The sequence below is a fragment of the Acanthopagrus latus genome, chromosome 17 (genome assembly GCF_904848185.1).
Source record: "Acanthopagrus latus isolate v.2019 chromosome 17, fAcaLat1.1, whole genome shotgun sequence".
Lineage (NCBI taxonomy): Eukaryota > Metazoa > Chordata > Actinopteri > Spariformes > Sparidae > Acanthopagrus > Acanthopagrus latus.
This window is the reverse complement of record NC_051055.1, coordinates 1,822,076-1,836,893: the sequence shown is the minus strand read 5'-3', so window position 1 is coordinate 1,836,893 and position 14,818 is coordinate 1,822,076. Positions and strand designations below refer to the sequence as shown.

The following is a 14,818-nucleotide window of genomic DNA, read 5'->3' as shown; positions in this document are numbered from 1 at the left end:
ATGACCGAAAGAATAAGATCTCGGATACAAATGAGTGAAATGAGTTTCCTCCGCAGGGTGGCAGGGCGCTCCCTTAGAGGAGGTGAGGAGCTCTGTCACCTGGGAGGAGCTCGGAGTAGAGCCTCTGCTCCTCCACATCGAGAGGAGCCAGTTGAGGTGGCTCGGGCATCTGTTTCGGATGCCCCCAGGACGCCTCCCTCGGGAGGTGTTACTGACATGTCCCGCTGGGAGGAGACCCCGGGGAAGACCCAGGACACGCTGGAGCGACTATGTCGCCCAGCTGGCCTGGGACCGCCTTGGGATCCTCCCAGAAGAGCTGGAGGAAGTGTCCGTGGTGAGGGAAGTCTGGGTGTCCCTGCTCAGACAGCTGCCCCCGCGACCCGGTATTGGATAAGCGGAAGAAGATGGATGGATGGATGGATGGATGGATGGGAGAGTAATTTGTCTTAAAAATCATACAGTACCTGAGAGACAGATTTGTACTTAACATCCTATACAATACATGAACATGTATTTTTCCTGACTTTATATAGTTACGTATACTTCAAAAAGTGAAACAACTCCACTGACTCCTACAAATAGGGATCGCTTGCAAGTAACTTGCTTTTTGTGCTACAGTTTAACTACAGACCTCGAAGGAGTGCAACCTAGTATAACACTAGTTACAATATGCCCTTAGACATGCAAAAACACAAGTATCGGTCAAAATTACATGTAAAATGTATGATCTCAAAAAGATACTTGTGTAGGAGACACTACTGCTTGACAATAAGGGTAATTAATCACTGGCGATTAATCATACACTCAATCAATTTATTCAGTCTCAGTATTCTGGAGCAGTGACTTCTTTGCACATATCCATCGGTTCTCCACATTAAAATTAAGTTCCAGACAAAGACTAAATAATTTGGGATAAAATAAATGAAATGACAATTTTAGATGAACAATAACAGACAACAGAAAATGTAAAGACTGTAATTAGGAAAAAAATAAAGTTATTGGACTGTTGGCAGATGGTTCAAGGGTAGGGTTTTTATATATTAAATATTGCAGGAGTAATTTTTAATGTTAATGAGCCCTAATCTCAATTCACTTAAGTTCATAACATAGAAAGCCAGAATTTACACAGAAGTCAGAACCTAGACAGAAGTCAGAACTTTAGACACCAACTCATTCTCACGTGTGGATCCAGCTGTAGGGAGACATTGAGCTTGTTTTCTCAGTCAGGTTTCCTCGAGTAGTCAGGGTTCGACTGTGGGCTTGCCATGTCTGTCCAGTGGCCAGAATGATGTCTGGTACTCTGTTGAGGAAATTTGGTTCCAAGGCCCAGCAGGATGTCTGCTTGAGTGCACTGGGGGCAGAGTCTTTTATTTAGAAACCACTAGTCTTCTTAAGCAGACAATTACTGCAACGTTCTTCATCAAATGAGGATAGTCTTGAAAAAGACTTTTTCTTTGTTGTTTCCGGTGGTGGTTTGTAAGTTCTGATTCTTAACAAATTCAACCTCTTGTGGATCAGGCGGTGATACTTTAACAGTATATTAAAATCAAGAAACAAAAAGAAAAAAATCTTGTTCTGTTAAACTTGGATAAAATTAAAGCACTTAAAATGTTGGTTCAATTCGCTTTTCTTAAAGCTTGTTGCAAAAATAAAATTAAAGATTACTTAAAAAATGAATAAAAAGGAAAGAAAGAAAGAAAAGTGATAGAGGAGTGGGAGAAGTGAGGAGAGGAAATCAGGAGAAGAAGCATGGGGAGAAGAGAGTAAAGGAGTGCAGAGACGTGCAGAGGAGTGCAGAGAGAAGAAAGAGCACGTTTCTCTGTTTTATGACCTGCAGCAGATGGACCAAAAGGGGTGGGGGCCAGCTGAGTGTCACCCCCTCGTGATCTGAGTTTAGGCTCACAAAAGTTTAATCTAACTAAACTACCGTATTTCATGTTTTTAAATTGTGTTTACCGTCCCAAAACTTCACCATGCTTACAAGTCGAATTTTTGTCTTTTTGAAAAGATGCGACATGATTATGATCACTTATCATTCAAAAAGACATAAAACAATAAACTATACAATACACAGTAGGAACAAGGGCTTATACATATTCCTTGTAGTTCTATCTTAACAAAACATATCAGACATTTATATGGTAAATAACACAAGTATTACACACAAAGGCTATTTGGGAATCTGCTAAAATTAAGAAGATGAAATTGTAGTTTATTAGTGTTTCAGAACACATTGGAATTTGGATAAGGATAGAGATTGCCGTGGGATTGGAATGTCAGACCCAGGAACAACAACGGTCGTAACTTCCAGTTGGACATGTGAGGTGGAAGAGCACACAGATTAGGTTTCTCACCTAGCCTCCCCCCACTGGAGAATGTTCCAGGGGGAGAGAGATGTATATTAGTAAGGCACCTTAAATCAAACATCTGTACTAGAAAACAGTTCTCCTTTCCTCTGATCTGGAGAAAGAAGACTCTATTGCGCTTGACCTCGTTTGACCTGAGACAAAGAAGTTCATCTTCTTTGGAGGGGGGTAAAAAAAAAGGGTAACCCTAACCCTAACCCAGAGGTTGGGGGGTACTGGATCATGATGCTGGAGGAAGGGGCCAGTTTGGCAGAACAGGACAAATCAAATTAAAAGAGGAGGAGCAAAAGACTGAACCAGCCCGCTTGGCATTAGAAAGAGACAAAGTTCAGGACAATATCTTGCAACCAGCCTCGGGAAACCACTTTGACCGCAATAGCTGCTTACGATTAATACCAAAGTTCAATGTAACTGAAGTCGATGTTTTCTTTGAAGCCTTTGAAAGGATTGCCGAGGAGATGAAATGGCCACAGGAGAAGTGGACCTTGTTGACTCAGGGGAGTTTGGAAGGGAAAGCTCAGGAAGCATATGCTGTTTTAGATTCCACTCAAGGGAAAGATTATGATGTGGTAAAGAAAAATGCATTAGCAGCATATGAGCTAGTTCTAGAAGCCTACCGCCAGCAGTTCCGTTCCCTGAAAAGAAAAAGTGATGAATCTTTTCTTGAGTTAGCCAAATGGCAGGAGCTGGTGTTTGGGAGGTGGCTTGCCTCCACTGAGACCATCACTTTTGAGAGTGTCTGTGCACTTGTGCTCATGGAGCAATTTAAAAAGTGTGTGCCTCAGCCCATAGAAATATATCTTAATGAGCAGGATGAGAAAGATCTCAGAAAAGCAGCCACATTAGTTGACCAGTATGAGGTAACTCACCGTAGTATGTCTGATAGAGGAAAATCTTTCAGACGAGACAGGGAAGCTGAACGAGATTCTTACATGTCAGGGAAAAATGGGTCTGCTCCTTCTGAGTCAAAAAGAGGTGAGCGAGCTCCTCAAACTGAAGTTTATAGTTTCTACTGTAAGAAACCTGCACACACAAAGTCAGTTTGCTGTAAGTTACAGAACAGGGAGGCTAAACCTATACCTTGTGTAGGTGTCCGGCCCCAAGTACTGGAAACCACTGATTTTGTTGATCCATCTGAGGAAGAAATATTGAAAGATTACAAGGGTTGTGTGTCTCATGGTGCAGTCGCACTGTCAGAGAATGGTCAGGAGGTTCCAGTTAAAGTGCTTAGGGACTCCGGAGCATCACATTCATTACTGCTAAAAGAAGTGTTGGAGTTGCCACCATCCACTGCTACTGGGGTGTCAGTTGTGGTCAAAGGGGTGGGTGACTGTTATTTTTCCGCTCCCAAGCACAGTGTTTTTGTGAAAACTGAGCTGGTGACCAAGGTAGCAACTGTGGGAATTGTCAACACACTTCCACTGAAAGGTATTACCCTTCTAGGTAATGACTTGGCAGGCACCAGGGTGCACCCAAGTGACCCTGAAGACGCTCCGGCAAGAGTAGGGCAGAATGAAAGTGTCACTCTCATTGTTTTAGAACAGCCATGGGAAGCACCACAAACTGTCATTTTAGAGAAAGACCACCCTGAAGTGTTTGTGGCCTGTGTTGTGACAAGATCTGGATCACGGTCTCAGGAGCTGGTGGATGTTAAGGCAGACCAATTCCTGGTTGATGTCTGATGTCTGACACCTTTCTGGGTCAGGTAGCTGGAATGGAGGAAGGCAATCAATTTACTTGAGAAGCTCTGATTAAAGCACAGTGCCAAGAATCCTCAATAGCATCTCTCAGGTAGATGGCTATGTCTTTAGAAGAAAGCCAAGGGGTAGCCACAGGATATTATTTACATCACGACATTCTGATGCGAAAGTGGCTCCCATTGTGCCACCCAGCTGATGAACACTGGACAGTACTCTCACAGGTGGTGTTACCCAGTGATTTTAGGAGAGAGGTGATACGTTTGGGCCATAAGAGTGCTTGGGCCTGGCATTTTGGTGTCCGGAAGACACAGGACAGGGTTATGCGACACTTTTACTGGCCTGACGTGCGCAAAGACATGACCAACTATTGTAAATCCTGCCATGCATGTCAACTGGTGGGTAAGCCCAACCAAACTATTCCTGTTGCACCATTGAGTCCCCCTCCGGTTATGGAAGAGCCATTTTCCAAGGTTATGATTGATTTTGTAGGCCCCCTCCCCAGAACTAAGAAAGGGAATGAGTACTTACTTACTATTATGGATTTGGGTACTAGATTTCCAAAAGTGGTGCCGTTACGTAGCATAAAAAACTAGACCTGTGGTGGAAGCCTTGTTACAGTTTCTCTCTCATGTTGGACTCCCAAGGGAAATACAACATGATCGAAGCGCAAATTTGACATCAAACCTGTTTCATGATGTTGTGTGTCAGTTGGGCATTAAGCAAGTGATGTCTTCTGCCTATTACCCACAGTCCCAAGGCGCAATAGAGCGTTGTCATCAGACATTCAAGACAATGATAAAAACCTAGAATCTTCAGGCAGTGAAGAGCAAAATGAAACAACAATATGACGAGAAAGCGATACAACGCACATTTGCAGAAGGTGATAATGTTCTGATATTGTTGCCCATGTAGTCAAGCGTGTGGGTGAGTGCAACTATGCTGTTAGCACCACAGAGCGTAGACAGACGACGAGGTTGTGTCATATAAATCTGCTCAAACCTTACATTGAACGAGATGTTGAGAGCCCAGTGTGTCCTGTAGCAACTTTGGAGAGCAGCAAGCCTGATGAAGGGAGGATGATCCTGAACCCCCAGAACCAATATCTGCTCACTTACTCAACTCAGGAATGCTAGTCAATTTTAGCTAGCATTTAGAGTATCTACAGCCTGAACAAGCACAAGACATTGCAGAGCTTATAAAGAAGCACCCAAGCTGCAGGCACCAGGGACATACCTGGTCTTACAGATTTGGTCTCAGATGACGTAGATACAGGGGAGGCTGCCCCAATTAAGCAGCACCCGTATTGAATTCCACCTTACAGGTAAGAGGCTGTTAAGGCAGAGTTGCAGTATATGCTAGAGATTGGCACTATTGAAAACGGTGCCAGCGAATGGAGCTCTCCTTTAGTACCAGTTATGAAGCCAGATAAGACGGTACGCCCGTGTATCGATTTCAGGAAGGTCAATAGTGTGACAAAGACAGATGCTTATCCCAGCCCTCGGTTGGAGTATTGCATCGATAGAATTGGTCAGGCTAGCTTTGTATCCAAGTTTGATCTTTTAAAAGGATACTGGCAGGTGCCATTAACTCACAGAGCAAAGCAGGTGTCAGCATTTTGTACTTCTGATCAGTTATACTTATGTCGAGTGTCTTGGACACTCGAGTGAAGAGAGGGGCTGAGCTGTCAACTGATCACCACTTGGTGGTGAGTCGGATCCACTGGCAGGGGAGGAAGCTGGACAGACCTGGCAGACCCAAACGTATTGTGAGGGTCTGCTGGGAACGTCTGGCGGAACCCTCTGTCAGGGAGGTCTTTACCTCCCACCTCCGGGAGAGCTTTGACTTTGACTTTAGCCCACACTATATTATAAACCTCTTCATAATTGACTTTTATGATACAGTCAGTCTTCATGTCATCAACAATCCACAAGCAGTTCAGCTCTTCGATCTGGGAATTTTATGCTCTGGTAGTAGCTAAATACATGCTGTTGGGTTTACCCGGCACTACATCACTGTTTATGCATACTGTATGTGTTGATCCAGTTTAGAAATATCATCAGTCTTCTCATTTACTGTCTTTTCAGTGGTGTGCATCACTTAGCCTCTTACTCAATCCATATACTCTCCACCTTTTAATTCATCTTCTGTCTTCTTTTCCAGTTGTGGATCCCACTTCTGACGACCCATTGGTGTCTGTTATCCTGGTGAGCCTGCTGCCCCTGCTGGTGATGGGGATTGTGATTGTGGGAATGTTCTACTGGTACCGAGCCCATCGCCAACATATGCTCAACCAAGAATGGGAGAGCAGCATTAAGAAGCGTAAGCCAAAAGCCAGTGGGCTGGACTGCAGCGATGCCTGTGCCATCATGATAGATGACGACAGGTCAGACAGCAGCTCAACGCATGCCAACAGCCTGAACCACAACACCGAGCCTCTGCCTATAGAGCTGGATCTGTTGGTATACGCACCTGAGCTGATTAAGTTTAACAATTAAATTGTTTTGTGGAGGCATCGTAACCTTAATTCTAACTAGAATAACTTTTAATCCTGTCCCAGGTAGGAAAGGGTCGTTTTGCCCAGGTATACAAGGCTAAGCTGAAGCAGACAACCTCATATCAGTTTGAAACAGTGGCTGTTAAGATCTTCCCCTATGACGAGTATGCTTCCTGGAAGAACGAGAAGGACATCTTCTCCAATACAGATCTCAGACACGAGAACATCCTTCTCTTCCTAACAGCTGAGGATAGGAAGGTGGAGAAACAGTACTGGATAATCACTGCCTTCCACTCCAGAGGAAACCTGCAGGTGAGACCACCACTGTCAGATAACCCCACATGAAGGGGACAGTTTTATGCCTTAATGGTGAATGCATTTTCCACACCGTCTTTGCTATCATTCACATTTCAGTATAAACCTGTTTTCTGTTGTCATACCTCCGTTTCACAATACTACTGATTCCATCATTCCTCTGCCCTCCAGGAGCACCTGATTCATAATGTGATCAGCTGGCAGGAGCTGCAAGTGCTGGGAAGCTCTCTGGCCCAAGGAGTCGCCCACCTCCACAGTGACCGTCTCCCCTGTGGTCGTCCCAAGGTCAGACTGTGTGAATATGTTCATGTGACAGTTGACAAACAGGAGAGATGTATACTTAATTTTTTGTGACTTGGACGCACTGTTTTTTTTTTAACTTCGAACTTGACTTGACAAAAAATAAATTACTGAAGACCAAACATGGACTTGAATGTTAACGACTTGTGATGTTACTTGACTTGATGTGAGAAGGGATGACTCCAATGACTTGTCTGTTTTCATTTACTGTTTACAGCGCAGTTTCGTTTTTTTTTGCTTGGTTTTTTTGATTTAGAGGACATCAAGAATTACATAAGCTTTTATGAATTGATTTATCTTACTGAATATCAAAAGTTATGATACAAACTCAGGTAATACTATATTTTTTCTTTATAAATAAGTAAGATACTACAGGTAAGATTACAGATTGATGACTTGACTTGGGATTTTACTTGCCTTGGCTTAACTAAAGACTGTTCCCATTTTCCCATTTGATTACAATATTTCATGTGTGCAAACAAAATTCATTTTGTCTGGTGAAGTTAGAGAAACGGTTATCATTTCATTGTCCACTTTAATTTTTTTTTTCTATTTTAAATGGACACGTAATTAGTCAATTTGATGCTCATACTGAAAGGTGGCCATAGTCCACCGGGACTTAAAAAGCTCAAACATCCTGGTGAAGAATGACCTGACGTGCTGCCTGTGTGACTTTGGTCTGGGTCTGTGTCTGGACAGCAGCCTTTCCGTGGATGATCTTGCCAACAGTGGACAGGTCAGTTGAAATGATCTTTTAATTACTTTCCTTCTTTATTGTGTGACTTTATAGCCTTCTTTCTTTATCAAACAAAATGTGTCCAGAGATGAGTTAAAAGAGGAGCACATTGCCTCTTTTGTATTTGAGTGTGAACATTTGAGCTGAAAGGAATCGATTTTCTCCCCTTCCTCTTAATCTCCTCCCCATAACGCCAGTCGAACATGGTGCACAGTATGCTTGGTTTTAAATTATGTGTACATCAGATTTACTTTACATTTCCCTGATCTGTGATTGAAAAGGCTCCCAAATTTCTGAATAGATGTCCATTTTTTCATTTATTTTGTATATTAGACGCTCATAAGATGCAGTTTCTGATATGTGGCTGTGAACCATGTTTTCCCCTCTACAATTCCTAAGTATCACCCTTTTAGCTATACTGATAGCAACCTTTAGCCACCGAACCTTCTTCCCACCTATTATCTCATTTTCTTATTCAGAAGTCAAAGAGCAGGAGTAAGACCAACACTCATACCCAGGCTGTCAAAGTTTTCTTTTTTTTTTTTTAATAATCCTCTGCCAATAGGTGGCTACAGTAGGACATTTGAGAAACATATGGACAATGTCCCCTTGTTCAGATTGGCATCGCCTGATATCTGAATGATTCATACCTGTAGTATACTTCCTCACAGGTATCCAATATAGTCTGTTGAGTATTTTAGATTGAATAAGTTTAGACCTGGTATCTCTCAATGGGTTCAACATCTCCTTAACTAGTTTATTTCATTCCTCATCTTTATGCATTACCCATAAATCCCTTTCCCATGCAGCCTTGAGTCCTATAGTCATGTCTTTAAATCCATCTATGAGATCATTGTAAATTAAACCTGTCAGACGTGGAAGTTCACTGAACAACTATAATGTAGTGAATATGGAAGTACACAACCCAGTGCCTGCTGGGCTTGCTCTAGACAAGGGTGTAGGTTTGATTTTAACATTGGAGGGGACATGGCCAGTCAAGAGCTGGGCCACTTTCCTCCACATTATATAACTAACCACTCTGTGGTACATTTGAATTACGCCACAGTGTTATAGCCTATGTTGAAGTCTCACCTGTAACTCTACCTGGTTTCTCCCTGAATTAGGCCTACAACCAGGCAAGATTGCTGCAGAACCCTAATGAAATAACACATGATGCCAGCCTGACATTAATTTTTACGATTCATTACCTACTGTACATAAGCAGTCAAACATATGCAGTAAAGCATTTGGTACAGTGGCGTCATTAGGCTGAAGCCCCCCCTAAATAATTTGGTGTTTTTATTATTATTTTTATTTGTAATTTTTTTTTTTAACAACCCAAATTCACTATGAAGTGGCCAGAATATGAGTTTAAATAAATAATCATATAACCTAACTTGCACACTATAGACAATCTGTGCGCACATCCCACCTTTGTTGTTTCGTGGTCAAAAGTTACATTCCAGCTCTAAAAGAACGCTGCTACTGAGCTAGCTAGTTAGTCTGAAATGCATTGTGAAGGCCCTGGCCAACAGGCAGAATATCAAGTTATCACAGAGAGAGAAGGAGAACAAACAGACCAAGAGTTTGAAAATGATGAAGTAGCTGCAGAAACTCACTCCACTACAGGGTTTGGTTTAGGTGATAAAGACACAGGGCCCAGACAGGTAAAGCTGAGGAGCCACCGACAAGATAGTTTTGGTACGCAGAAGCAAGCATTTCACCACAGCTGGTTTGAAAAGCACAACAATAATAAATCATTTTTCAGTCTTTGTTAGCTGTTTGTGAAATGTTGTGCTTGCGCGCTACGTTCAATCACATCCTGTGCATCTCTTGGGGGCTAAGCCTCCCCTGTCCTTAAATCTAGCAACGCCCCGATTTAGTATAGCACCATGTCAAATTTACCTGTAGCCCTGAATCTTCCCTATGTGAGCTTCAACCTGACGAATAAAATATTGACGCAGTGAGCAGTGACACAGCGTGACTCAAATCTCAAAGAAGATCAGTGGTATTCACTAGGCCAACTTTTATTATTATTATTATTGTTATTATTATTATTATTATTATTATTATCATATATCTCCTCCTTGAACCGGCACCTTATCGTGGTGGAGGGGTTTGAGCACCTGAATGATCCTAGGAGCTATGTTGTCAAGGACGTAATGCCCCTGGTAGGATCTTCCAAGGCAAACAGGTCCTAGGTGACGGGTCAGACTAAGATCGGTTCAAAAGCCCCTAATGAAGGATAGAACACAGAGGAAGTTTACGTCGCTCGGATTGGCATCACTGGGGCCCCACCTTGGAGCCAAGCCTGGGGTTGGGGCTCGCAGGCGAGCACCTGGTGGCCAGGTCTTTGCCCACGGGACCCGGCCGGGTGCAGCCCAAAGGAGGGACGTCCAGTGGGCTCACCACTCGCAGGAGGGTTCAGAGAGGGCAGGTGCTGTGTGATTTGGGTGGCGGTCGTGGGCGGGGGCCCCGGCGACCCAATCCCTGGATGGTGACTCTAGCCATGGGGACATGGAATGTCACCTTGCTGGGGGAAAGAGCCTGAGCTGGTAGGGGAGGTTGAGTGGTACCGGCTAGAGATAGTCGGGCTCGCCTCCACGCACAGTCTGGGCTCTGGAACCCAACTCCTTGAGAGAGGCTGGACTCTCTTGTACTCTGGAGTTGCCCGCGGTGACAGGCGGCAAGCTGGTGTGGGCATGCTTATATCTCCTCAGCTCAGCCGCCATGTGTTGGAGTTTACCCCAGTGAACGAGAGGGTTGTTTCCCTGCGCCTTAGGGTCAGGGATAGGTCTCTCACTGTTGTCTCAGCTTATGGGTCGAACAGCAGTGCAGAGTACCCAGCCTTCTTGGAGGCTCTGGGAGGGGTACTGGAGTGCTCCAACCGGGGACTCCGTCATTCTACTGGGGGACTTCAACGCTCACGTGGGCAGTGACAGTGTTACCTGGAAGAGTGTGATTGGGAGGAATGGCCTCTCCGATCGGAACCACAGTGGTGTTTTTTCACTGGACTTCTGTGCCAGTCACAGTTTGTCTATAACAGTGGTGTCAAACTGATCCAGGAAAGGGCCATGTGGCTGCAGGTTTTCATTCCAACCAAGCAAGAACACACCTGATCCAAATCAGGTGTGTTCTTGCTTGGTTGGCTGATTGGTTGGCTGATCCAAATCAGGTGTGTTTTTGCTTCTTGTTCTTGCTTCTTGTCTATAACGAACACCATGTTCAAGCATAAGGGTGTCCATATGTGCACGTGGCACCAGGACACCCAAGGCGACTTTGTGGTCGTGTCATCTGGCCTCCGGCTGTATGTCTTGGACACTCTAAAGAGAGGGGCTGAGCTGTCAGCTGATCACCACCTTGTGGTGAGTTGGATCTGCTGGCAGGGGAGGAAGCTGAACAGACCTGGCAGACCCAAATGTATCGTGAGGGTCTGCTGGAACGTCTGGTGGAACCCTCTTTCGGGGAGGTCTTTAACTCCCACCTCCGGGAGAGCTTTGACCAGATCCTGAGGTAGGCTGAGGACATTGAGTCCGAATGGACCATGTTCTCCACTTCCATTGTTGACGCGGCTGTCCGGAGCTGTGGCTGTAAGATCTCCAGTGCCTGTCGTGACGGCAATCCCTGAACCTGGTTGTGGACTCTGGAAGTAAGGGATGCTGTCAAGCTGAAGAAGGAGTCCTGTCGAGCCTGGTTGGCCCAGGGGGACTGCTGAGGCAGCTGACAGGTACTGGCAGACCAAGCGTGCAGCAGCACGGGCAGTTGCAGAAGCAAAAACTTGAGTCTAGGAAAAGTTTGAGGAGGCCATGGAGGAGGACTACCAGTCGGCCTCGAAAAAATTCTGGCAAACCATCCGGCGCTTCAGTAGGGGGAAGCAGTCCTCCAGTGGAGGTGTGGAGGATTCACATTCCACATGTGTTTTGTGGACTTGGAGAAAGCATTCGACTGTGTCCCTCGTGGCATTCTGTGGGAGGTGCTCTGGGAGTATAGGGTCGGAGGCCCTCTGTTAAGGGCTTTATGGTCCCTGTGCAACCGGAGCATGAGCTTGGTTTGCTTTGCCAGCAGTAAGTCAGACCTGTTCCCGGTGCATGTTGGACTCCGGCAGGGCTGCCCTTTGTCACCAGTTCTGTTCATTATTTTTATGGACAGACCTTTCGTCAACACTGGCAAAGTGAAACAACTTGGACAGCCTACAGGGAGCTAAGCCAATCAAACCACAGACCTGTCTCAAAGTCTTAATTGGTTGGCGGTACCGAAGTGGGAAAGTATTCAATCCTTTGTGTGCCGCATGAAGCACATTTTTCCCCCTTCAACTTTAATATTGGTCTGGACATTTCAGCCATCATTTGAGATTGGTATGGACACATCCATACAGTCCATACGCAATTTTACGCCAATGGCCCTAGACGAGCATTCTCTGAGCTGGCAAAATTTCCAGAAAACTTTTCTCTTCAGGTTGTAAAGTTCCTCTAAATCTCTCCACGTGTGTCTGTCCTCCCTATGTGAGAGGAGGGAGACTATCTGTGCTCCTGTGAATGCTTCCTGGTAAAGACTTGTGTAGGAAGTCTCAGCCCTCCATATTATATTTAGTCTGCAGTTTAGTTAGCTTCATCATGAGTCTTTTTCCAGACCAAATAAATTGACTTAACATTTTATCTATAGTCTGGAATATAGTCCCTAGAACACCAATAGGAAAAATATTTAGGGGAAAATTCAATTTAGGAACTATGACCATTTTTATAGTTTGTATTCTTCCCCATAATGAAATCTGCAGTTCCCCCCAGCCTTTGTGAATTAGTTGTATCTTGTCCAAGGCAGGGCCAAAATGATCAGATATCATGTTCTCAAGTCTTGGGTTGAGAAGTATGCCCAAATATTCAAGATTTTTTGGTACCCACTGAAATTTCCAATTTTGAAAGTGACTTCTGTTCTCACTGCATGAAAAGTGGGATTTTCACCAGTAAGCAGCACTGTAGATTGTCATGGAAGTTTAGGTTTACGACTGCACATGGCAATTTGCAGGCAACACCAAAAACTGCCGTGAATTGTCGGAAATTGACATGGGCCTTGCTTGGCAGTTGACCCCCATGACCTCCCTCCCCCTAATTCTAGGGGAGGCTTTAACATGTATATGAAAATGCTGTGAGCTATACAAATGCAAATCAGGGTAGCAGGGGGAGTTTTACCCCAGGTGACATTTTTCTAAAAGGTGTTAACTTCATTTTAAGAAAATCTGTGGTATAAATACATCAGGCTCAGTATAGCCTAATTATAGACTGTTAGCTTGAACTGATTCATTAATTACTGTGTAAATCATTAGCAATGGCCAGTGTTACATAAAAAGGATACACAAAATGATTTATTTATTCATGTTTTCTCTCCAGGGACCAAGTTAAAGATAAAATGCCAGTTGTTAAGAAGTTAAAATTTACATGAAATATTTTGAGATAAGGAAGATATGAAAATGTATGAATAATTTCTGTTTAAAATTTGTGAATTTCTTGAGTTCAGAATGTTTAGAAGAAGTTAAAATAATTCTTATTACGTGTGAGAGTTCATGACCTTTAAGAGGTTTTACACTTCCGGGTTGAAGCCGGAGAAGCCGAGAGTTAATGGCGTGGAGCAGCTTACAGAGGACTCTGTGTGTTGTCAGTGTGTTTTATCACTAACGGACTGTGAGCTGCTGTCGGACAATGTGCTGGAGCAGGAGCTAGGCTAGCAGCACGGTCATTGTCGAGAGGAGGCCTGTGCTATCTGGAGGAGCTTTGCCGTTGCCACGGAGAGTGTCGCCGATGGACGGCACTACGCTGCTGCAGGGGGACATGGAGGTTTATCGCTGCAAGCATTCCGTTTTCACAGACTAACCTCGCCTCATAACAAGGCCATTACCTCCTATTTGCGCGGAGCTATGTCTGCAAGTCCAGATTTACATGATGCTAATAATGAGGCCATTGTGTGTAAGTAACTTTTACTGTTTTCTCCTTCCTTGTTTACAGTTTTTGCCTGTTACTTGAACACGTTTTGCAGAACTTGGCTCATTGTGTCAAAACTCTGCACACAAGCAAATAAGACGCAACACTGGGAAATAAACCATTCACATCTATGTCAAATTGAAACTCTGCTATCAAGACCTAACAATCCTTTGTCAAAATGTCACTCTGATGACAAAATGATACCCACTTGCATCATATGAATACACTTTCAGATCACGAGCAACACACTAGTCTACTTTATATAAAACACTGCTGTCTTTCGTTTTCACTGTTTTGGTTCAGTTCCACAGAAGGAACATTATGGCAAAAACCAAAAAATTAAATATTCAATTCAAAATCATTACATTACAGCAGTGTATTTTACAGTAGAGTAAATTCAGTTAAAGCAAAAATAAAACAAAAATAAAACAAACAACACACTACTGTAAACAGAAACACAATTCTGCACAAGTGGGCTTTTGGATCATGCCGTCTGTTGGGGTCTGGCCACAGGATCTCATCAACATCACAAGCAAGGTCTTCACTCGCTAAGCATTGGGAAAAATATCCCCCATCCCTGGATTGACCTTACCTCAGTGTCTCTGCAGGCCTGTTCCATTGCCTGCAGAAGAGGAATATGGGCATGTGGTGGCGGTCATATACGTGCCTTCTCCAAGCGGAAAAAAATCCACCATCCACCAGATGTTCCTCCCAGGAGTTCCTGAATACCACAACATCATCAAGGTAGGCTGCTGCACAGGACTCCATGCCTGCCAGCACCTTGTCCATCATCCACTGGAACATCACAGGGGCACCATTGAGCCAAAGGGAGGAACAGTGAACTGGAAATGTCAAAAGGTGTTCTGAAAGCTGTGATCGCTGTACTCACTGGGGTGAGTGGGACCTGCTAGTAGCCCACATGTCAAGGGTGCTGC

At 44.2% G+C, this 14,818-nt stretch overlaps 1 protein-coding gene across 3 annotated transcripts in view; it reads left to right on the top strand.

The window, feature by feature from the left end:
- LOC119006792 (TGF-beta receptor type-2-like) overlaps positions 1–14,818 on the top strand; it is a 65,482-nt gene that overhangs the window by 21,844 nt on the left and 28,820 nt on the right. For all 3 annotated transcript variants that reach the window (XR_005070893.1, XR_005070894.1, XM_037075861.1), the window contains exons 4-7: positions 6,227–6,525; positions 6,624–6,872; positions 7,047–7,160; positions 7,774–7,911. Coding sequence is in view for 1 of the 3 variants with exons in the window: in XM_037075861.1 (XP_036931756.1) it covers positions 6,227–6,525; positions 6,624–6,872; positions 7,047–7,160; positions 7,774–7,911 (800 nt within the window). In the remaining 2 variants the exon portion in view is untranslated. The remainder of the gene's footprint in view (positions 1–6,226; positions 6,526–6,623; positions 6,873–7,046; positions 7,161–7,773; positions 7,912–14,818) is intronic.